The sequence below is a fragment of the Tachypleus tridentatus genome, chromosome 6 (genome assembly GCF_004210375.1).
Source record: "Tachypleus tridentatus isolate NWPU-2018 chromosome 6, ASM421037v1, whole genome shotgun sequence".
NCBI classification, from domain to species: domain Eukaryota; kingdom Metazoa; phylum Arthropoda; class Merostomata; order Xiphosura; family Limulidae; genus Tachypleus; species Tachypleus tridentatus.
This window is the reverse complement of record NC_134830.1, coordinates 168,065,401-168,088,722: the sequence shown is the minus strand read 5'-3', so window position 1 is coordinate 168,088,722 and position 23,322 is coordinate 168,065,401. Positions and strand designations below refer to the sequence as shown.

Sequence of the window (23,322 nt, the reverse complement as noted above, 5' to 3'; positions counted from 1 at the left end):
TCGTCCAGAAAACAATTAATATCATTAAAAAGAAAAAGTTAATAAATTTTGTTCATATAATTGTATTTTTTGTATTTTAAAAGTATTGTACCATAACTGTTTTACACAAGTATGTTTTTAATAAATTTTAGGAATATTATGCATGTCTCTTTGTTATGTTTTTTTTTGTGAATTTTTTCTTGAGTTCTCTAGTAAGAAGATTCACAGTGTAATTCTGTAAACTTCAAGAAATATTTGAGCATGTAATCATTTGATCAAGTATTAGCTCTTAATACATTAACTGGTAGCAATTTGATAGTGAATACATTTTTGGAATGTTTTATTTAAATTTTATTAATTTCAAAAATTACTAATTGTTTTTGTATGTGTAAAGTTTTTTGTTATTCAAAATACTTTGATTAATCTTAGAGAACATGGCATGATCTGGTTCTAAATTTTTTCTAGGGTCCACCAGGAGAATCAGGGCCAGTTGGACCTCCAGGACCAAAGGTTAGTGCCCAAAAACACTTCATTAAGATTCATTATCATACCAAATTCATGTTATAAAAAGTATTAAAAAACATTCTATCACATTATCTAATAAAGCAAAAATATAAACAGTAGTTGTTAAATATTTGGAAGTTCTCCCATCTTGTTATTTAATTCCACTACATTAATAATATTGAATATTTTAATCTTTTACTCAGCCTTTTAATTTTTATATGGAAACTTTGAACAAATACATATAAAAGGATGAAATTTTAAAAAATATTTTGCCTGGTCCATTTTGAAATACACTACATGGCCAAAAGTATGTGAACACCCCTTATAATTATTGGATTTGGCTATTTCAACCATATCCATTGCTAACAGGTGCATAAAATCAAGCATACAACCATGCAGTCTCCACAAACAAACATTGGCAGTAGAATGGGTTATACTGAAGGGCTCAGTGACTTTCAACGTAGCACTGTTATAGGATGCCACCTTTCCAACAAGTCAGTTTGTCAAATTTCTGCCTTGCTAGAGCTGCCCCAGTCAACTGTAAGTGCTGTTATTGTGAAATTGAAACGTCTAGGAGCAACAACAGCTCAGCCACGAAGTGGTAAGCCACACAAGCTCACAGAATGGGACTGCCAAGTGCTGAAGCACGTAGCACTTAAACATTGTTTGTCCACAGTTACAACACTCACTACCGAGTTCCAAGCTGCTTCTGGAAAAATGTCAACACAAAACCGTTCATTGGAAGCTTCACGAAAAAGGTTTCTATGGCTGAGAAACCACACTCAAGCTTAAGATTGATATGAGCAATGCCAAGCAATGGTTGGAAGGTGTAAAGCACACTGTCATTGGACTCTGGAGCAGTGAAAATGCATTTTCTGGAGTGAATCATTCTTCACTCTCTGGCAGCTTGACAGATGTCAGGAGAACGCTACCTGCCTAAGTGCATAATGCCAACTGGAAAGTTTTGTGGAGGAGGAACAATGGTCTGTGGCTGTTTTTCATGGTTCAGGCTAGGCTCTTTAGTTCCAGTGAAGGGAAATCTTAATTCTACAGCATACAGTGATATTCTAGAATATTGTGTGCTTCCAACTTTGTGGCAACAGTTTGGAGAAGGCCCTTTTTTGTTTCAGCATGACAATGGCCCCGTGCACAGAGAGAGATCCATAAATACATGGTTTGCTGAGGCTGGTGTGGAAGAGCATGACTGGCCTGCACAAAGCTCTGACCTCAACCCCATCAAACACCTTTTGGATGAATTGGAACGCTGACTGTGACCCAGGCCTTCTTGCCCAACCTCACTAATGCTGTTGTGGCTGAATAAGAGCGAATCCCTGTAGCCATGTTTGAAAATCTAGTGAAAAGCCTTTCATCCTATCAAGAATTTGTATGTATAATGTACATAGTATCTTTCTAGTATCACATAATTCTGGCATTGCATACAAAACTCATTGAATTTTCTGTTGTATTATAGGGATCTCTTGGAAAAACTGGGTTCCCAGGAGCAAAGGTAAGCTGTTAGATTGAATTTGGTTGATGATACAAAAAGGTTTATAATTTATTTACAGAGTAGTGCATACAAATATTAAACTAGTTTTCCCTTTAAGAGATATTTTACATAAATGTGTTCTATATAGAGGAATAATTTGTGCCAGTTATTAATTTATATTCTATATGGTTGAAGTGGGTTTATTACCTAGTGCCCATTAAATCTCAATTCTTTTGGTAATACTGTAGTTGTCTCAAAGAAGTTGTTTATCATGACACATTTTAAATGATGCTTGAAAAAGAATTTCTTTAAACAAGGTTTGTTGCCAGTACATGTATGTTAGTTTGTCATTTTAATTTTATCATAAATGGTTAAATGTGTTTTCTATAAATTTAATCTGCTCATATATTAACATAATATTTTAAAAGTAATATATTGTATGTCCTCAACACTGCAAATTCTGTTAAACTTGATATTAAAAACCTCTACAGCATTTTGGATTGTTGGCAGTATTATAACTTGAGATATATTGCCTTTATTTCTCTAACTGTTAGATGGCATGTTTATATATCAGACAGAAGGAAATAAAATATATAACTCATAAATGTTTATATACATGTCAACAAGGTTTGTATTTTTTTCATGGAAAAAGCATATAGTTGAAAATCAAACATAAAATGTTATAAATAAATACTTGGTAAATTGGAAATAAATAATAATTATAGATTATAATATATCAAGGAAGTCTTGTAGGACCATCAAGGATATTCTTATTCCCAACCTTCTTAAATAGACAGAAAACTAATTTCTAAATCTATCCCTGATCCCCATTCATACATTTGTTTTCATAATCTGCAGCATAGTTACACTTTCTAAATGTTTATGTTGTATTTTCCCTCATTACTCTTTTAGAGAAGTAAAAGCTAAACCAACTGAAGATATGTCTGATTCTTCTAAATCTTATACAATGCTTGTATTAGTGTCATTAATGTTAATGAAGTGTAGCAATGGTCTAAGCACAAAACCTCGAGAAATGCCACGTATTAAATTGGTTCAGTTAGACTGAAATTCTTTAATAACAAATTTTTGCCCATTTCCATCTAGACAACCTTCAGTCTATCTCGCTAACATATTTACTATTTCCATTGACATAATTTTTATCACTAATGAAAAAAATATGTGGCATCTTATTAACAACTTTTCTAAAGATCGCAGTAAACTAAACACACTCATTTACCTTCATTGAAATAAAAATTAACATCCTAATAAAGGTTAACGGATAAGGGAGTTATTTCTTTTCTAAAGCCATATTAGCAAGCATCATATCCACATTTCCTGATGAAACAAAAATGACAGGCAGAACGGATTTTGAAAATATTTAATTCCAAAGGATCTGGTTAATGATTTCAGGATGGAAACTGTGTTGTAACTCTGAGAAGTTTAAGATAATAAAGTTCAACTGATTATGAAATGATTTTGATGGGGGGGATTTCAGCTTTCTGCTGGGTGTTTGGTAGAAGAAATAAAATCATGTTTAATGAAAAGAAATAATAAATAATTTGAAACTTTCATTCTAAAACAAAACAGTTATGTAATGTGAAAAATGAATTTTTGTATTTCGTTGTTGTTACACATGAGTGATAAGAATTTGTTCACCACTTAGGGCACTAAAGGAGAGAGAGGTTTCATGGGTGCCCCTGGACTACCAGGACTAGTTGGAAAGCCAGGATTACCTGGTATTCCTGTAGGTGTAGTGTTCTAAAGCTCTTTTTCATCTATTTGATTTTGTTACAAGGTGTTTTTTTATTTTTAAATTTTCTGTTTTTGTGAAGAAGAAAGACTAGTAATTGACAGTTATAAGGAACGTGTTGTAATTACTGTGTAACTGTGGCAAAACTATATATAGTTTATATGTATGTATATATGTATGTATGTATGTATATAAAATTAATTCAAGAATGTCAATATTTCAGTGGAGCAAAATGAAGATCCTAGAATCTAGCCTAAAACGATAATTTTTAACTTAGAATTAACTGTTTTAATGAACTGATGTCTCTGCAGTAAGTCCATATCAGATATTTAAAAAGAAAGCTTTTCTTATTCCAGGTATGTAATTTTGGTATATAAAGATTTCATCAGCAGCCAAGTTCACTTTGCTAAAAATATATAAATTACTTTTAAAATTTTCTAACTCAAAGGCACTGTCTATCAAATTTATTAGAAAAAGCATGGTTTGAGGTAGACAATGTGTAAACTGTGTTAAAACTTCAAACATTCAGTAAAGTATGATTCATTAAAAATCTACACAAAATTTTGTTCTTACTATTTTTAACTAAAGTTGTCAAGAAATATTTGTAGCACACCTAAAGCTATACTATAAAAAGCCATTTCAAATGTTTATTAGAATTAAAATGAATGAATATATCAGGTTTGTACGAAATGGATAAAAGGGATATAATTTAAATATCTAAAACAGTTATTTTATGTTTTGCAAATTACATTGAACATCTTTTGCAAGTTTTAAATTGTATCTATTTTAAATATTTTATCTGACCCAGCATGGCCAGGTGGGCTAAGGCCTTCCACTCGTAATCTGAGGGTTGCAGGTTCAAATCCCTGTTGGACCAAACATGCTCGGCCTTTCAACCATGGGGATATTATACAGTGATGCTCAATTCCACTATTCGTTAGTAAAAGAGTAACCCAAAAGTTGGCATTGGGTGGTGATGACTAGCTGCCTTCCCTCTAGTCTTACACTGCTAAATTAGGAATGGCTAGTGCAGATAGCCCTTCTGTAGCTTTGGGTGAAATTCAAAATAAACCAAACTATTTTATATTAATTTTATAGTACCTTGGGAAATATCCATTTTAATTATAAGAATAAATCTGTTACTTCATGAACTTTAAGTTTTGAAATTCTTTGATAATGAAAAATTTTCCATAATCTGTGGTTTTCTGTACTTGGAATAATTAATATTCTTTATTTACATATTGTAAAAAATTCAAACAAGTTTGTAGTTTTAATACTTTTTGGATGTTTTTTTTTTTAAATAGCCGAATTTAAATTGCAAGACAAGATATATATTTTTTAATTTTATGAGATGTTACACTTGTGCCAAAAACATCTTCAAAATTGGGATTGGATGTAGAAATCTCTGAAAAGTTACTAATGGTACTAGTTTCATTAATCACTGCAATAATTCTAATTTATTTACTACAATATACAATTCAGATGGGTGAAAAATGTTTTGTATTTGTATCATACTAGGGAGAAAAAGGAGATAAGGGGTTAACAGCAATGTTAGATGGAAGTCCTTTTCCTGGTGGACTTATAGAGGGTCCTCCTGGACCTCCGGTCTGCCAGGTCCCATTGGACCACCTGGAAGAAAGGTTTGTGTTGAATTATTATACTCAAGTAAAAGTAGATTTTAGTACAAACAGAGGTGAAGTGAAAAGCGACTCTGTAGTTCAGAGTGACACTTGTAGAGAAAATCTTGCAGTATCATCCACAGAAGCAGCTCAGGAAGAAAGGTCAATGTTTAAAAGTTCTTTTGTTTCTCATCTGTAAGTGTAATTTCATTCTAAAACAAAACAGTTATGTAATGTGAAAATGAATTTTTGTATTTCGTTGTTGTTACACATGAGTGATAAGAATTTGTTCACCACTTAGGGCACTAAAGGAGAGAGAGGTTTCATGGGTGCCCCTGGACTACCAGGACTAGTTGGAAAGCCAGGATTACCTGGTATTCCTGTAGGTGTAGTGTTCTAAAGCTCTTTTTCATCTATTTGATTTTGTTACAAGGTGTTTTTTTATTTTTAAATTTTCTGTTTTTGTGAAGAAGAAAGACTAGTAATTGACAGTTATAAGGAACGTGTTGTAATTACTGTGTAACTGTGGCAAAACTATATATAGTTTATATGTATGTATATATGTATGTATGTATGTATATAAAATTAATTCAAGAATGTCAATATTTCAGTGGAGCAAAATGAAGATCCTAGAATCTAGCCTAAAACGATAATTTTTAACTTAGAATTAACTGTTTTAATGAACTGATGTCTCTGCAGTAAGTCCATATCAGATATTTAAAAAGAAAGCTTTTCTTATTCCAGGTATGTAATTTTGGTATATAAAGATTTCATCAGCAGCCAAGTTCACTTTGCTAAAAATATATAAATTACTTTTAAAATTTTCTAACTCAAAGGCACTGTCTATCAAATTTATTAGAAAAAGCATGGTTTGAGGTAGACAATGTGTAAACTGTGTTAAAACTTCAAACATTCAGTAAAGTATGATTCATTAAAAATCTACACTAAATTTTGTTCTTACTATTTTTAACTAAAGTTGTCAAGAAATATTTGTAGCACACCTAAAGCTATACTATAAAAAGCCATTTCAAATGTTTATTAGAATTAAAATGAATGAATATTACAGGTTTGTACGAAATGGATAAAAGGGATATAATTTAAATATCTAAAACAGTTATTTTATGTTTTGCAAATTACATTGAACATCTTTTGCAAGTTTTTAAATTGTATCTATTTTAAATATTTTATCTGACCCAGCATGGCCAGGTGGGCTAAGGCCTTCCACTCGTAATCTGAGGGTTGCAGGTTCAAATCCCTGTTGGACCAAACATGCTCGGCCTTTCAACCATGGGGATATTATACAGTGATGCTCAATTCCACTATTCGTTAGTAAAAGAGTAACCCAAAAGTTGGCATTGGGTGGTGATGACTAGCTGCCTTCCCTCTAGTCTTACACTGCTAAATTAGGAATGGCTAGTGCAGATAGCCCTTCTGTAGCTTTGGGTGAAATTCAAAATAAACCAAACTATTTTATATTAATTTTATAGTACCTTGGGAAATATCCATTTTAATTATAAGAATAAATCTGTTACTTCATGAACTTTAAGTTTTGAAATTCTTTGATAATGAAAAAATTTTTCATAATCTGTGGTTTTTCTGTACTTGGAATAATTAATATTCTTTATTTACATATTGTAAAAAATTCAAACAAGTTTGTAGTTTTAATACTTTTTGGATGTTTTTTTTTTTAAATAGCCGAATTTAAATTGCAAGACAAGATATATATTTTTTAATTTTATGAGATGTTACACTTGTGCCAAAAACATCTTCAAAATTGGGATTGGATGTAGAAATCTCTGAAAAGTTACTAATGGTACTAGTTTCATTAATCACTGCAATAATTCTAATTTATTTACTACAATATACAATTCAGATGGGTGAAAAATGTTTTGTATTTGTATCATACTAGGGAGAAAAAGGAGATAAGGGGTTAACAGCAATGTTAGATGGAAGTCCTTTTCCTGGTGGACTTATAGAGGGTCCTCCTGGACCTCCGGGTCTGCCAGGTCCCATTGGACCACCTGGAAGAAAGGTTTGTGTTGAATTATTATACTCAAGTAAAAGTAGATTTTAGTACAAACAGAGGTGAAGTGAAAAGCGACTCTGTAGTTCAGAGTGACACTTGTAGAGAAAATCTTGCAGTATCATCCACAGAAGCAGCTCAGGAAGAAAAGTCAATGTTTAAAAGTTCTTTTGTTTCTCATCTGAAAGTGTAACTCTGAACTAAGCAGTTATTGCCCATTTTACCTAAATTTCATCATGTGTACTGTGCCTAAATCATCTATAAAAGAACAGATTGTAGTAGTTTCAAACCCTTCACACTATTATTAATCTCCATCTATTTAATTTTCTTCAGATTTCTTTTTATAAAGGATATTTTTGAGTTTATAAAATATCCTTAAGTCCTTTTTAGCTTTATAAATATTTGAAGCTATTAATTTGTACACAGAGAATAAATAACTTAACAGCAGTGTAAAATATATCTTATGAAAAATGTTTAAAAATTAAATTAAAGCAATCAAAGTGTGTGATTTTGCCCAAAACATTGATTACCTACAGTTAAGAGGTTGACAAAAAATGTATTATGGAATTTAACTGATATCTGATCTGACTGAACAGTAGTTTCACATATACACGAAAATATTTTGTGACACAAGGCAAACAAAATAATTAACTGATGAATGATGTGTACTGGAGATGATTTTACATCTAGAAAGATCTGCATTAGGTGGAAATCAAAAGAGGAGGAGAGGATTCTGATAATTGAGGGGTCCAACACCACTTTGGCTTTGAATTCTTGAAGATGGGCAGCCTTGAGGTGGCCCCACAGGGTCAATCCACTTGGACTAGGGTCAACCAAGGATGAGGTTCAATGTTCTCAACAGGTGTTATGTACATTGTATCTGATGCTGGTGTTTGGGTATAGTACTCATGAAACCCTAGGGCTTCATGGTGGATGGGGACAAGGGGCACCAAAATATTCTTACTTTATTATGGATATCCCCATTCATGACGAAAAATAAATAAATAAAATTGAAAAAAAAACGATAATTAGTAAACAGCCATGAATGGATGACTGTTTAACAGTCACCATCACAGTTGGCTTCTTAACCTAGATTTCTCATTTTGCATTCATTATATTAGAAAATCTAAGGGCAGATGTCACCCTTTTTTATTCAAAAGAGGTTAGAGGGGCTTGCTGGCTCCTCCAAGTGAGTAACAAAATTATGATCTGGAGAAATTTTGATGAAAACATCCTCTCTACAAAACACTGAACTCCTCCTGATTTCTTGAATTCAAAGAGCAATGGGGATATACCCCTTGAGGTTACTCCCCATGCTAACCTGAATTCTTCAAGAGGAGCTATTCTTGAGAGGTACTTGCAGAACATCCATGAGCCAGAGATTCTCGCTGGTTTTTCCAGCCAAGACGTTTCTGCAGTATGCCTATTCTTCACTTGCAAAGATAGAATTATGCTGCCTACTAATGTTCTGATTTTGCCATTTACATCACCACTTCCACCTGCCACAATCAAGGCAGATTATCTGAACTGTAAGGTACGATCATACATTCTCAAATCTCTCAGATGTTTCCAGTGTCAGTATTATGGTTACTTGAAGACATTGTGTTGTGGTCCTTTAAAATGTGCTTGTTGTGATGCAAAGACAATGATGTCTATGAGTGTGAACTAGAACCACATTGTGTTAATTGTAGTAGTTCACACCCTTCTTATTCTCGTTGTCACCCTAAGTGGGTGGAGGAGAGAGGTGCAACATTTGAAGACTATGAACAATATCTCCTACCCAGGGGCTCAGAAGTTATTGCCCCCCATTACATCTTAGATGTATGCTGTTACACTCTGTTCCAACTCTGCTACAGAGGGAGTGCAGACAGATCTGTCTGTACCTCCAACAGAGTCGTTTGCAAAGCACCTGAAGGGCCTTTTGCCCTCCGTGGTTAAAAGGGTTGACAAGGCTATGTCTACTTCATTTCTGTCCCCACCACTCTTTCTTGTAGCTCCCCAGGTCCACTTCCTTTGGCTTTGGGCATTTTCTCTAGTCCATTTTCCTCTCCAGCACCAAGATGCAAAACTATTATTCATTCATGCTCTCAGCCACTGGAATCTTTATCTCCAGAGAGACCTGCCTACTTGACCCAGGACAGGATCTATGGAGGTCGATAGATCTTCTAAAGAAAAAAACATGGTCAAAACAAAAGAGCCCTGTGCCCAATTTCCCTCTGCTTAAATAAAAGTGGCTACTTTGATACAGTGGAACTGCCAAGGTTGCTGTTCAAATGTAGATGACATTAAGGATTAGATTACTTCTTGTCATCCTATGTGTTTCTCATTAGAGTAAACATTTCTGAAACCTGCTGATGCAGTCACTTTTCAGTAGTTTTCCTTGTATAGAAATAACAGGTTGTGTGATGGAAGGATGGCACTGCTAGTTGATCAGCATGTGCCTGCCCTGTCTTTGCTTCTTAATACACCCTTGAAGGCTGTAGCCATTCATGTTTTATTGGATTGTACCATCATTATTAGTTCACTCCATCTGTCTCCTGAAGAGACCAATGATCAATCAGACCTTGATGCCATCTTTGAACAGTCACTGTCTCCCTTTTTAATCCTGGTAGATTTTAATGGAGATAATCCCATTTTTCACTTTTCTCTTACATTTCATGGAGGATTGACAGTGACCCACGGGCCATTGATTATTTTCCTATCATTTTGAGAGAAACTGGCCGTGGTCGATACTACCCGACCCATGTACCTCAATGGAAACTGAACCAAGCTAACTGGCCCTCTTTCACTGCTATCTCGAAACTTGATTCTGCCATTGTCTATAAGTCATCAAAAGACGACTGCATTTTTCCCCATTTCTCCTGTTTTCACATCTTCTGCCAAAATGAAGGTTTGATAAAGGAGAGTAGGAGTCAAATGCATCTTGTGAGCATGTCATGCTGTTATTGCTTAAGAAATGACACACGATGATCTGCTTGAGAGACACGTTGAAATATAGTAATTTCAACAAGGAAAGGGGAAGAGCAAGGCTTGTGACATGCATAAAGTAAAAGTTTGCATATAGAGGACAGCACTCAACAAGAATAGCTAATATTGTGAGAGAGGTAAATACCTATTCGAAATACATTTTCAGTATAGGAAAAATTATGCCCTTGGGTTTGGGACCCAGCATGGCCATGTGGTTAAAGCACTTGACTCATAATCCGAGGATCGTGAGTTTGAATCCCTGTCACACCAAACTTGCTCGCCCTTTCAGCCATGGGGGTATTATAGTGTGATAGTCAGTCCCACTATTCATTGGTAAAAGAGTAGCCCAAGCATTGGTGATGACTAGCTGCCTTCCCCCTAGTCTTACAATGCTAAATTAAGGATAGCTGGCGCAGATAGCCCTCATGTATCTTCACGTGAAATTCAGAACAAGCCAAATCCTTTGGTTTGTAAAATTTCAGTGAAAATTTGCTCAGATGATTTTATATTGATTTTACTATTATGACAAAACTTTTCACCATTTATAGTGCTTCAATAACTCAAGTGAATTGGGTTTTAACTTTTCATTTCTAGATATTTTCTTCTGATATATCACAAATTTTTATTATAAGTAGAAAATAATGTATGAATATAATTGTTTTCTTATGATTACAATACAAATAAATTTTCCATCAACAGGGTGAAATTGGCCCAACAGGCATACCTGGAAAACAGGGAGACAAAGGAGAAAAAGGTGTCCAGGGCAAGAGGGTAGGAAGAAACAGTTCTATTATATTTTGTGCTTTTTTATCTTAGTCATTCAGACTCCCAGTTTTGTGTGTAAATACCACCCAGTTATGTGTATACATAATTATGTGTGTGTCTATGAACTGGTAAAGTTACTTGTGCTTGTTGGGAAATGACAGGTTACAAAAACTTGTATTGTTATAAAATGTGAAATTGTGTTCTGTGCTTAAGAAACACAAATTGTAAATGTATATTATTCACTATAGTGAATCATTATTATTTAAACATTTTTGTTATTATGTGATATGTTATGTACACATTTGATGATGGATTTTTAATTGAGTTTTGTCTTGAGATTGTTATGTGGTATGCAGTTGTCATATGATTTTTGTGTGACTGGTGTTATGTCTTGTTAATGTATGGAGAGATTTTTAAGGATCATAAAACAAACCTTTTAATCTTATGAATCTGTTTGCAGTGTTTGCCACATACCATAGCATTTTAATAGTTTATTTATCATTGATATCTTCTTACCAGAGGGCTGTATTTGGTAAACTTACCACTTCATATCTACATACATTAATAAAGGTTTTTTACATAAGAGTTCAATGATATGTAGTTTATAGAGCCATTATCTGATAACATAAATAATAAATTAACAAATACTATTTTTTTATTTTATCAGAAATCTAGATTTTCCCAGTTCTGAGTTTATAGATCCATTTTCTGATAAAATAGATAATAAATTAATCAAATATATATATTTTTTTATTTTATCAGAAATCCAGATTTTCCTAGTTCTTGAGAATACAAAATATCTAGTTGGGAAAGGATTATAGAATTGTATTGTATAAATAGGAAATAAGCAAATAGTTGTAAATTGTATAGGAATTCTGTTCAAATAGTCTTTGTCCAATGACCAGCAAATAATTAAGAAATGAACCATCAGGGAAATAGATGTTAATGGTATGAAATGCAATGCTGTAGAGCTAGTCCATGGCAACATCATTATAGTCATTCAAAGTAATATCCTTCAAAACTTCTGTTAATATGCATCATACAACAAAATTATCACTTGTGATGGTGTAGACAGTAAAAAAATAAAGTATGTTTTGCAAACATTATAAAAATTGATCTACAAGAGTTGTACATGAGATAAACACAACAATGTGATGAAATTGTGACAAACGATCAGTAGCTGTATTCTTAGTATACTTAAAGATGACAAATATGGCTACTCATCTGTCAACTTTAGTTACTAAATGAGCTTATAGTATACATGCAGCTGTTGACTAGCTTTTCCTTTCATATGATGTGAATGATGGTATTTATTTGGGATCCTTAAAGTGTACAATATGGCAGTAGCCTTGACATTCTGATGACACTCTCCATACAGTATAGTTGGTTAAACTGTTCTTAAACTTGGTCTGAAAATTTTTAATGTAACCATCTCCTTTCAGTTACCAACTCTTTCTCTTGGTTGTAAGTCTTTAGGGTTATGGAAAATGTCATTTCCTCAAGAACAAAATTGTTTTAAATTTAACACATTAATACTAATATAGTTTGTGAGAAGGAAATAAAGAGACTGGACACAATGAACAGTAATTACATAAATACAAACATGCTTGTATTTACTCTGAATAATGGACAATTACTTTAACTGGGTGTGAGCTATTCTCTCTCCAAGCAGCACCAGATGATGGCATCTACCAGACTGACCGAACCTAATGTTACTTATAATTCAGTAATGTAATACTTACCCAGAACAACAAGTGCTACACATGTGACTGGCCATTCCCGTTCAAATTTAAGGAAGGTATCATCTGACCTACCTTTGGACGGCATTGTTGTTTACATTTATGCACAAGGTGTAGTTTTACAGCCATACCACCCATGGGCAGAACAAATGTTATTTTAGGAAACTGAAGAAGAGAAAAAGCATTTCCTGACCATGTATTATGTTAAAATAGCACAAAACCTGAATAACTGAAAATATTTAAATAAATATGTGATAAAATAAGAAGGGGGAAAACTTATGTTTATATACCACAGTGTACCACTGAGAGGATTTGGGAACAGTTGCAGCATAATAATTGTGTAATAACTTTTGTAGACAGCCTTTATGTTAACATTTTTGGACTCTCCAAACATGCAGTTGCTACTCATGCAAAAGTCTGGTGTATCTCAAACCTAACTCATTATAACACCCTTTGCTACGTTTGGATTTTGATCTTCTGTGGTACAACTATACTAACAGAACTACTGCCTCAAATGATGAACTTTCAAGACATCATCATCTACACTTGTCTTTCTACAACAGGCAGTTTGCCATCCATTCAGCTAAGTTTAATCATGAATACTGTGCCTAAACAACCTGTCAAAAATTTATATTCAAATTTACAAATACTACATCAAATATTGAAATGGTGCACCTTTTGTCTGTGTGACATGTTATTATTACTAACTCATAACTTTGGATTATTTTGAGGTGAACATTTCTCAAACAAATGAAGGGACATGATGATAACAATAAGATTCTTACAGAACAAAACTATAAATCATTAAGAAAAATATGTATCTATGTGTTTTTTATTATAAATCTTATTTTTTATAATTCTTTATTTTTTTTCAGTTATTATCATAGATATTTGGGGTCTATGCACTTAATCCAACCCTATGATAAAAAGTTTAATAGTGATAACTTCTTTGTTTCCCCTCTTTATTGATTAAACAGTTTTTTTTCACTGATATACAAAACAGAAATGACAACATAGAGAATTACAAGATAACAAAGAACCTTTTTGTGTGTCTTTAATCCTTAGGAAGAATGATCTTTTTTTACTGTTATAACTGTTATTGTCTGCAGGTTTTATAGTATTGTTTGTTTATAACTGTAGACCTTTTTCATCTATATAAATTTATGTATGTATGCTCACTGATGACGAGAAAACCCACTTGTAGAGAAACATATATATGTAAAAACAGCTGGTACGGGTTGAGAAAAATTTTCATGCAGAGGAGCGAACAACGTTTCAACCTTCTTCGGTCATCATCATTCTCAACTTAAACCAGCCGTTTTTACATATATATTTTTCTATACATGTATGCTGATGTATTGCTTTATAAATTGTTCATAATTTTGCCATTTTTATGCTCCTATATTTGCATTTTGAAGATTTAAAGAAATATCATTTCAAATAATTTTAAAGGTATATTTTCATTGTTTCTATGAAACAGGGGAAGCGTGGAAAACATGGGAAGTTTGCAGGAAGAGGAAAGCGTGGTCGTCCTGGTCCCAAAGGTGACATTGGCCTTTTAGGACCTAAAGGAGCCAAGGGTAACACTGGTCCACCTGGTATTCAGGTAATAATGGAAAAGCTTTAAATGAATTATGAATTGGAAAAATTTGACGTAAGAATACTTTATAAAGAATATCTTTAGTTTTATTTCTCAATGTCTTCTTACAAGTCTTTCTATTTCTAGTTCATTACTTTTATGCATTTGTGTATTGTAGTTTTTATATATATTTGTTTTTTCATAATTATTTTTTTTTAAATTAGAGCTATGTTTGTTAAATAATGTTATATTTAATTTTTAATATCATGAAAAGCTTGTTATATATTTTTTTTCAAATTGATTGTTCTTAAAAAATGTGTCCAACAGTTTTCTTGTAAATGTGCTTAACACAGCATGTCTATAAGTATAACTTTTATAACGAAAAAACAACCTTACACAGAAATATATTAATTCCATAAACAATGTAAAACAGGACAACATCAAAATTCTAAAAGCAGATAAAGGTTATGCAATAGTTAAAATGAACACAAATGACTACATTTCAAACGTGAATAACATTTTATCAGATTCCCACAAATCTAACAAAAACACATGAAACTAACTAAACAAGATGCTACTACAAATGAAAATAGAATTTCAGAAAACCTTTATTTTTACCTATGCAAGACCAACTCATGCACACCCCAACTATATGGCATTCTAAACCTCAGAAACTCCTTTGTCCACTACGACCCATAATGTCGACCTATGAATAATTTAACAATAACCTTGGCAAATATATATTATGGGTATTTCCTAAATATGTAACATCAGCCAGATCCTTTTTAAAAGTCTCTTATTACTTTAAATCTATTCTTGATCAACTAAACCAGTTGCACACAGAAGTCCCAACTACTAAAGCCTGTAAGTTATCTTTATAACTTTATATCTAAGACCCCAACCCATTGTGACACATCCGAAGCAACAAATTAGCAACTTTTATAGAATTCACTACCATCAAAACTAACTTGTATTCAATGGCCAAAGCTACTTACAAATAAATGGCTTAAGCATGAGCAATCTCGTGTCACCAGTTCTGGCCAACATTTTTATGACACAGATTGAATCACAAGCAATCAATTCAGCCTTACATCCACCACTATGCTGGTACAAATATATTGATGACACAATTGTTAGATTCAAATCTACAGAGCACACACTTAAGTTTTCAGCCATGTTATCTCCATACACCCAGACATTAGATTTGCTTCTGAACACACAAAGAAAACTAATCAAATTGCATTTCTCAATCTCAAGATCACAAGAACGGATAAACACAATTGAAAATAGAAATACACAGAAAAATCACCCATACTGGACTATACATTCCCTCGGACTCAGCACATGAAACAAAACAAAAACTCAGGATATGAAGAAATCAAATAAACACAGCCACAAAACTATGTTCACCCAACAATTAATGATGGAATCAACAAATTAAAACCACTTCATCAACATAAACAAATTTCCTTTTAAAACACACACATAACTGGACCAACAACAAATAAACAAAATAATAAATTCAAAGAAACAACAAACTATAAAACTTTACATTGATGCACACCATATATTCCTGATATTAGTGAAAAAATAACCAACATTTGGAAGAAACTTAAAACAGAACATAGCATTCCAGTAAATACTAATTACATTCAAATATCAGATACAAAACTGAAATCTATACTATGTAAAACCTACACTGACAAACATAACACCAACATTATTTATAACTGCCACGACTTCTATATCAGAGAAACAAGCAGAAAAATGGAAACCAGTTTCAAAGAACACAGAAAACACCTTTGCATGTTTTTGAACACTGCAAATCAAATTAACACAACATAACAATAGAAAACATCAACGTAGAGAAATTAATACCAACAAATTCAAAATCAAAGAAGCCCCATTTATACAATAACTCCAATTAAAATAGAACCAATACAAAGGAACACATTTATACCTATATTAATTAATAATCTAACATTTAACTGCAACGCCCCCACACTCTCCTACCCATTTACAGTCTCATCCCTAAGACATGCATCCAGCAATGATTAGTCGCTTTCTTTGTTAACATGAAGATGACCAAAGAAGGTTGAAACATTGTTCTGTACTCTACTTTAAAGTTTTAATACCTCTACCAGCTGTCTTTAGAATACATTGTTACTTCAAGTGGGTATCTTGTCATTATGAAGTCATAACCTTTGATTGACTCATTCGTAGTGTTCTTTCTCTGTTACCAAAACATACCTAAAATCTGTTGTCATGATAGCTCTTTTTCGGTCTCCAGGGTTTCCTCTCTTTGCCAGTTTAAAAATTGAGAATGCTTGGACCGGTACTTTGTACCTCACTTAAATGCCTTAGATAAATTCTAATTTGCAAACTTCTACACCAACTTCAGTGCACCCTTGCATTACTTTATGTAAGTACCTCATTCCAGTAAAGTAATAATTTTTATCTTAAAACCAGAGAAATATTGTGATTATTTTCTACTTCCATTGTGATTGTGAATGTGGTTGGCATTTCTATCATTATCTTTTCATTAATGTTTATAAAGTACTTAATAAAAAGTAAAACCATTACCAGTAGGTATGAATTTCCAAATTAATGTTTCTTTAGAGGTCAGCCAGACCTTTTCTCTTCCACTTCTGCCATCCGATGTATGTCACTCTCAGTCAAAGTTGTTCATAATATGATTTGTTCAGAAATGTGAATGTGGACTAATCGTGTCTCTCCAGGAGGTTATGAGGTGGCTTTTTCACATGACCGAGGAACAAGTGGTGAGAATTTAGATTTTTTTTTATGGCTCCTTCATTTTCTAGGTTGGCCTCAACAGAGAATCATTTTCATCATTCTCATTTCTTCAGTTGGTTATCCAAGTTTTGAGGTTTTGGGGGTTTCTCTTACTGTATTTGACTTGTTCCTTGTTAGGAGAAAAGATGGCAAGTGACTTCTTGGTTTTTCCTCTTCCTCCTAATATCGCCCTTCATGTTGGGAGATTTGCTGCCCAGTTATATGATGGAATAACCATGCCTCCTCCCCACCTTTATCAGATCAGCATAGTTTGGCTTGTCATTGCCAGAAGGAGGCCTATTTAGAATTTCAGTGGATGGACTCTTATTTGGATCAGTGGAGGGTCTAGATTGGATATTGTGATCACTTTAAACAGATCACAGTTTTCTCAGATTTACTCTTAGTATTATCCTGAGGTACTTATCTTCAATCCAACTTTTGTCTGAAGCCCATCAACATTCCTCTCAGCAGTTTGAGGATGAGTTGGGGATTTTGCTGACAACTGTATTCTTTTATTTGATTTCCTGACTGATTTATTGGGTAGAAACACTTTGTTAAAAACAGTTTGTTTATTGTATTCTGCCTTCAGGGAGTTACAGCTTCTTTTCTTTGCCTCATGTTGTTTGTTGGAATTTTAGAGATATTAGAATGCTGAATAGATACATCCCATCTACATTCTTCTTTATCATCAATGATTGTTCACCTTTCTAACTATAATTTGGGAATATTGACCCATACTGTTTCCCAGCTTCTCCTTCGTTTCCCAGGTCTATTGGTTCCCATAATAGGATTCATCTGTATTTTCAAGAATCTTTGAATCAGATGGACCAACAACAATGGTGCTGGTGACTATCTCGGATGGTGGGGAGTAGTGAGAGCATAATTACATCACTTCCAGGACACCTGGAGTTTTTTCTTTACCAGGAATCCATGGATACTCCATGTTTTGGCTTCAGAGTTTATCATTCAATTTACATCACCTCCACCACTGTTTACTTAACCTGATATCTTCCGAGTTCCAACAGATCCATGTAGAGTGGAGTTTCATACCCAGACTGTAAAAGAGATCTAAGTAAAAAAAAATGTGGAGAAAGTTGATTCCATTCTTTTGGGATTTTATTTGTAGTAGTCAAGAAGACAGGAGATTGGAATCCAATCATTGATCCATCTTAATTCAACCAAGTTGTAGATTCTCCTCGTTTCACAATGGAATCTTTTCTTAACCCCACTTTGCATCATGGCTCTGGATAACCAAGTTCAATGTTACCATTGCTTATCTCCATATTCCCACAGCAGAATATTCCTTGAGGTTTCTTGGGTGAGGTGCTACAGTTCTGGGATCTACCTTTTGGTCTTGTATCAATGCCTTATGTATCCTGCTGAGTTGTTAAAATTTTTTCTTGTCACCTTATCTTTGTGCTCCTTGATAACATTGAAGAAATAAAACAAGCTTCACAGAATATTCCACCATGCTCTTCATGTCAGTGAACAGTTCTAACCATGGGAACCCAACATATTACCATTCTTCAATAAACAGAAACATATCTGGGTGATTTTAATCACCTTATTTTAAATATTATACAGTTCAAAAATTTGACTTGGAGGTGTCGTTGCACATAGTGCAGACAGCAAGAGTTTCTTTGTATTGATTTCTCCAGTAAGTTTTCTTGTGCCTGTACCAAATTGCATAATATTCAGTGTTGTGAAACATGAGAATCATTCAAGCTCCTGGTAACATTTTCCAGCAAGCTGTCAGGTACTATTGAAATAATGCTATAACATAGCTATTTCAGTGTTGCAATGCAAAATGACATAATTCTTACTCTCCTTTTCTTCTCCTGACAGTCAAACTTTGTGGTCAGCTGAATATGTTCACTTGATATATTATTTATGATACCTTTTTTATTGCAAAAACCTTTCAGTTTTCTAAACGAAACAGTTAGATTTACTGCCCACTTTGTCTTTTTTTTTTTTTTTCTTATTCATTATTTTGCACAACAGAACTGCTATAATCTTGAACATAACCATTCAATGTCACAGTATTGTTGGGAGTATTCTGAGCTACTTTTGTCTGCTGTGTATCTTGTCTTTGTCTTCAGTTTTTCCATTCTTCAACTCCACATAAAGAAATTACTGTTTTTTGGGATATTTTTCTTTTAGTCATTAATATCATTGGCTCTCCATTCCAGTTTTGTTTTAATTGACAATCCATCACATTAACAGCTGCATCTGTTACACCTAATAGAGTCATTGCAATATTTAAACTTGTACTTATACATTAAAGGACTTATTCTTTTAGTTATGTTTTTATTTTAAAAAGGCTTTGATTATTCTACAAACTTGAGTATTTAAGGCACAGGGCACAAGGTGTTTCTCATGTCTCTGAAATTCAAAATTAAGGTAAATCAATGTCTATTATCAATGTGAATCCCATATGAAATTTATGTGGTGAAAAATGCAATACCAGATTGAACTGATTTTTTTCTGTCACCAACAAACTAGTATGCTGGCTCATACAATGGATGTGACAACATTTAAATATCAAATTCCTGACACAGAAATGTTCCTCACACCATTATATCATCTCCAACAACTTGCATTTTTGATACAACATGCTTTAGCTTTACTGTTAGTACTGAAAAAGATTAATGTAGTTTGTCAAGTTGCATTGTGTACATTTCACACATTTATTATCCACTCTCTGTACTCTTACCATCACTGAGGCCATGATATTCTGTATATATTGAGGTTGAGTTCTTTTCAGCTGAATTGTTAGCTGCCATATTTCAGTTTTTTGCAACATTCTAAATGTGATATGTTAGGAGGTTGTTAAGTTTTTGAATCTTTGTTATAAATATTTTTGAGCTGAGACATAAGGATTTTTCTTCAGAATAACAGCTATGGGTAATTAATTGTAATTAGTTGCAGTTGTTTTAGTGTGTCTTACTGTTATAGGGTAACACTGGACCAGCAGGATTACCAGGTACAGATGGAAAAACTGGAAACCCTGGACCTCAAGGACCTCCAGGACTACCTGTGAGCATAATAATTCTTTTTTCTAAAAAAAAATATAATTGCTATACATTAGTCACTGCTTTGAGCTAAACTTAAACATACTGTATATCAGTGATTAAACTAACTTTTAACTTTATATACACAGTGTAATTTATCTATCTAATAGTCAATAAATGATATGCTTACTTTTAGTTTCCAATTAATCAAAATATCACAAAAGATTTTTTTTTCTCTTCAGGAAAATAAAACATCAGAGTACTGAAACCTTTTTTGTTGTGTTTTTGAAAATGTTAAACATTGGAATAAATAAAATGAATTTCATCAAAATTATTTTCATGAATTTTAATCAAATAGTTTATAATTGCATTGAAATCATTTAAATTTCTGTTGCTGTTGTGGTGTGTGAAATGCTAGGTTTGTTTAAAACTTATTTAAGTCAAATATCAGTATTTGTGGTAATTTTTCAGATTGTTGATAAATGTGTTTGGTAAAAATAATTTTCTGCTATGAATTTGGATTTTCAGTGCAAAATCGATAATAATAATAATAATAATTTATTTAATTTCAGTAAATGAAACAGATAATCTGAAATAGCTCAGAACATTTAAATTGTTTAGGTATTCAAGGAAGTTAACATGCTTAGATAGAATGGTGTAGACATTTTAATGCTGAAAAATGACATATACGCACAGTTGGTTATTTCTTTTCTAACCTTGTGAATAATCTACATGTTATTGAAAGTTTCTCCTTGTATTCTGTAAGATTTAATTAACCCAATAATTGTACTTCAATAGCTGTATTTTAAAGATATAAATATCATCCCTTATTATACTCAGATTTCACCCAAACAAAGTAAGTTAGGAAAAATTAGGTTATACCATATTTTTGTATCTAAATAATTTCAGTGAAAAACATCATATTCATTAGCATTGTAGTTTTATTGTGGTTTTGCTAACAAGAATTTTGAAGTAGTTCTTTCAGTATACAAGGACATACATATGCAGTTCTCAAAGTATTACTTACATTTCCTTCCAAGACTTTCAGTGGTCAAAATAATACAAATCAAGCTCTTATTGGTACTTTTTGATTCTTTAAAATATTTGGTCTGCTATGTTCTTATGTCTAATGTCAAAGTCAGATCATAAAAACTTTTGGTGTAATATTCTCATTGTTTCGTGCCATGGACCATAAAGTCATATTAACAAAACTTTTGGTGTAATATTCTCATTGTTTAGTGTCATGGACCATAAAGTCATATAAACAAAACTTTTGGTGTAATATTATCATTGTTTAGTGTCATGGACTATAAAGTCATATAAACAAAACTTTTTGTGTAATATTCTCATTGTTTAGTGTTATGGACCATAAAGTCATATAAACAAAACTTTTGGTGTAATATTCTCATTGTTTAGTGTCATGGACCATAAAGTCAGATCAACAAAACTTTTGGTGTAATATTCTCATTGTTTAGTGTCATGGACCATAAAGTCAGATCAACAAAACTTTTGGTGTAATATTCTCATTGTTTAGTGTCATGGACCATAAAGTCAGATCAACAAAACTTTTGGTGTAATATTCTCATTGTTTAGTGTCATGGACCATAAAGTCAGATCAACAAAACTTTTGGTGTAATATTCTCATTGTTTAGTGTCATGGACCATAAAGTCATATAAACAAAACTTTTGATGTAATATTCTCATTGTTCATTGCCATGCACCATAAGGTCAGATATCTGCAGTGTGGTTCTTTACAAGGTTTTTGATATAGTTTATTTAATAATTAAAGATTTACACATTGATAACTGAAATGAGTAAAGTGTTTCATCACAAGACTTATGATAAAATTCCTTTTACAGACAGGATCATGTGTTTCAGAACTTGAACACCATTACATTTCTACATTCAATAAATACCATTATTGTGGTAATTTTGAAGACTAAATACATGAAAGCCATATTCTGTGCTTCACCCTTTGTTTCTGTCTTCTAGTCATTTTCATTATATATACTTATTAATCAACAGTATGATACAGAACCAGATACATATTCTTCTGATGTCATTCACGACTTTTAGTACCATACCTTCAAGGATCACCATCATTATACATGATACCTTCTCATAGGTTCAATACTTTTAGTAAACAATTTCATTTTTAACAAAAGATTACATTGATTTTTTTTTCAATGTTCCTTCTTGTATTACATTTTAGGAGTTGAAAACTCAATTTTTTTTTCTAGGTCTGTTCTTGTTCTTCACATAGGATTTATTATTAACAATTTGTTTGGGCTCGGCATGGCCAAGTGGTTCAGGCACTCGACTCATAATCTGAGGATTGCAAATTCGAGTCCCTGTCACACCAAACATGCTTGTTTTCTTAACAATGGAGGCATTATAATGTGACGGTCAGTCCCACTATTAGTCGGTAAAAGAGTAGCCCAAGAGTTGGCAGTGGGTGGTGATGACTAGCTGCCTTCCCTCTGGTCTTACACTGCTAAATTAGGTACAGCTAGTGCAGGTAGTCCTCGAGTAGCTTTGCATGAGATTTAAAACAAACAAACAAACAATTTGTTTATAAATTTTTAATGAAAATATGTAAAATTTGTAATACAATTAATAAATTATCTTCCTTTGTACTTTTTTTTAAAAGTTGTAAAAAATAAATAAAACTATTCATTAGAGTATTTAATTAATATTTCACTATGCTCAAAATCTTCTGAAATGATGTTGTTATCTAAATATAATATGATATGTTATGATGTTAAAAGTTGTTGTGTTGGAGTCATTCTGTTCCAGCTTATTTAGGCTTTATACATATTAAGTTTTTGTGTTGTTTTCTTTTATCACCAGGGGCAGCCAGGACCCAGAGGTGATAAAGGAATTATGGGACCTCCTGGTCTTATGGGTCCACCTGGGCTACCAGGTCCACCAGTTAGTGTTTTGTTTTTATCTATTTTCCTAAGAAGTAAAGTAATGTATTGAATTACGTATATAATATGCATGTGAATGTAATTTAATCTAAAAATATATTATTGTTTCTTATGGCTCAAAACTAATTTGAATGATGGTGTATATTATTAATAAGATATTTCAGAGCCTATGATAGT

The 23,322-nt window shown here is 32.7% G+C and overlaps 2 protein-coding genes across 9 annotated transcripts in view; both read left to right on the top strand.

Moving 5' to 3' along the window:
- LOC143251810 (uncharacterized) overlaps window positions 1–5,537 on the top strand; it is a 121,149-nt gene extending 115,612 nt beyond the window's left edge. Inside the window, exons 10-13 of the mRNA XM_076503053.1 lie at window positions 445–489; window positions 1,955–1,990; window positions 3,633–3,713; window positions 5,238–5,537. Coding sequence (XP_076359168.1) covers window positions 445–489; window positions 1,955–1,990; window positions 3,633–3,713; window positions 5,238–5,537 — 462 coding nt within the window. The remainder of the gene's footprint in view (window positions 1–444; window positions 490–1,954; window positions 1,991–3,632; window positions 3,714–5,237) is intronic.
- An 84-nt stretch (window positions 5,538–5,621) lies between these two features.
- Window positions 5,622–23,322, top strand: part of LOC143254404 (uncharacterized) — a 101,044-nt gene continuing 83,343 nt past the window's right edge. For 5 of the 8 annotated variants that reach the window (XR_013030182.1, XM_076509514.1, XM_076509512.1 and 2 more), the window contains exons 1-6: window positions 5,622–5,720; window positions 7,248–7,370; window positions 11,028–11,099; window positions 14,313–14,438; window positions 20,160–20,240; window positions 23,066–23,146. Coding sequence is in view for 7 of the 8 variants with exons in the window: in XM_076509514.1 (XP_076365629.1) it covers window positions 5,664–5,720; window positions 7,248–7,370; window positions 11,028–11,099; window positions 14,313–14,438; window positions 20,160–20,240; window positions 23,066–23,146 (540 nt within the window). In the remaining variant the exon portion in view is untranslated. The remainder of the gene's footprint in view (window positions 5,721–7,247; window positions 7,371–11,027; window positions 11,100–14,312; window positions 14,439–20,159; window positions 20,241–23,065; window positions 23,147–23,322) is intronic. The other 3 variants (XM_076509517.1, XM_076509515.1, XM_076509516.1) reach the window with 1 other exon arrangement.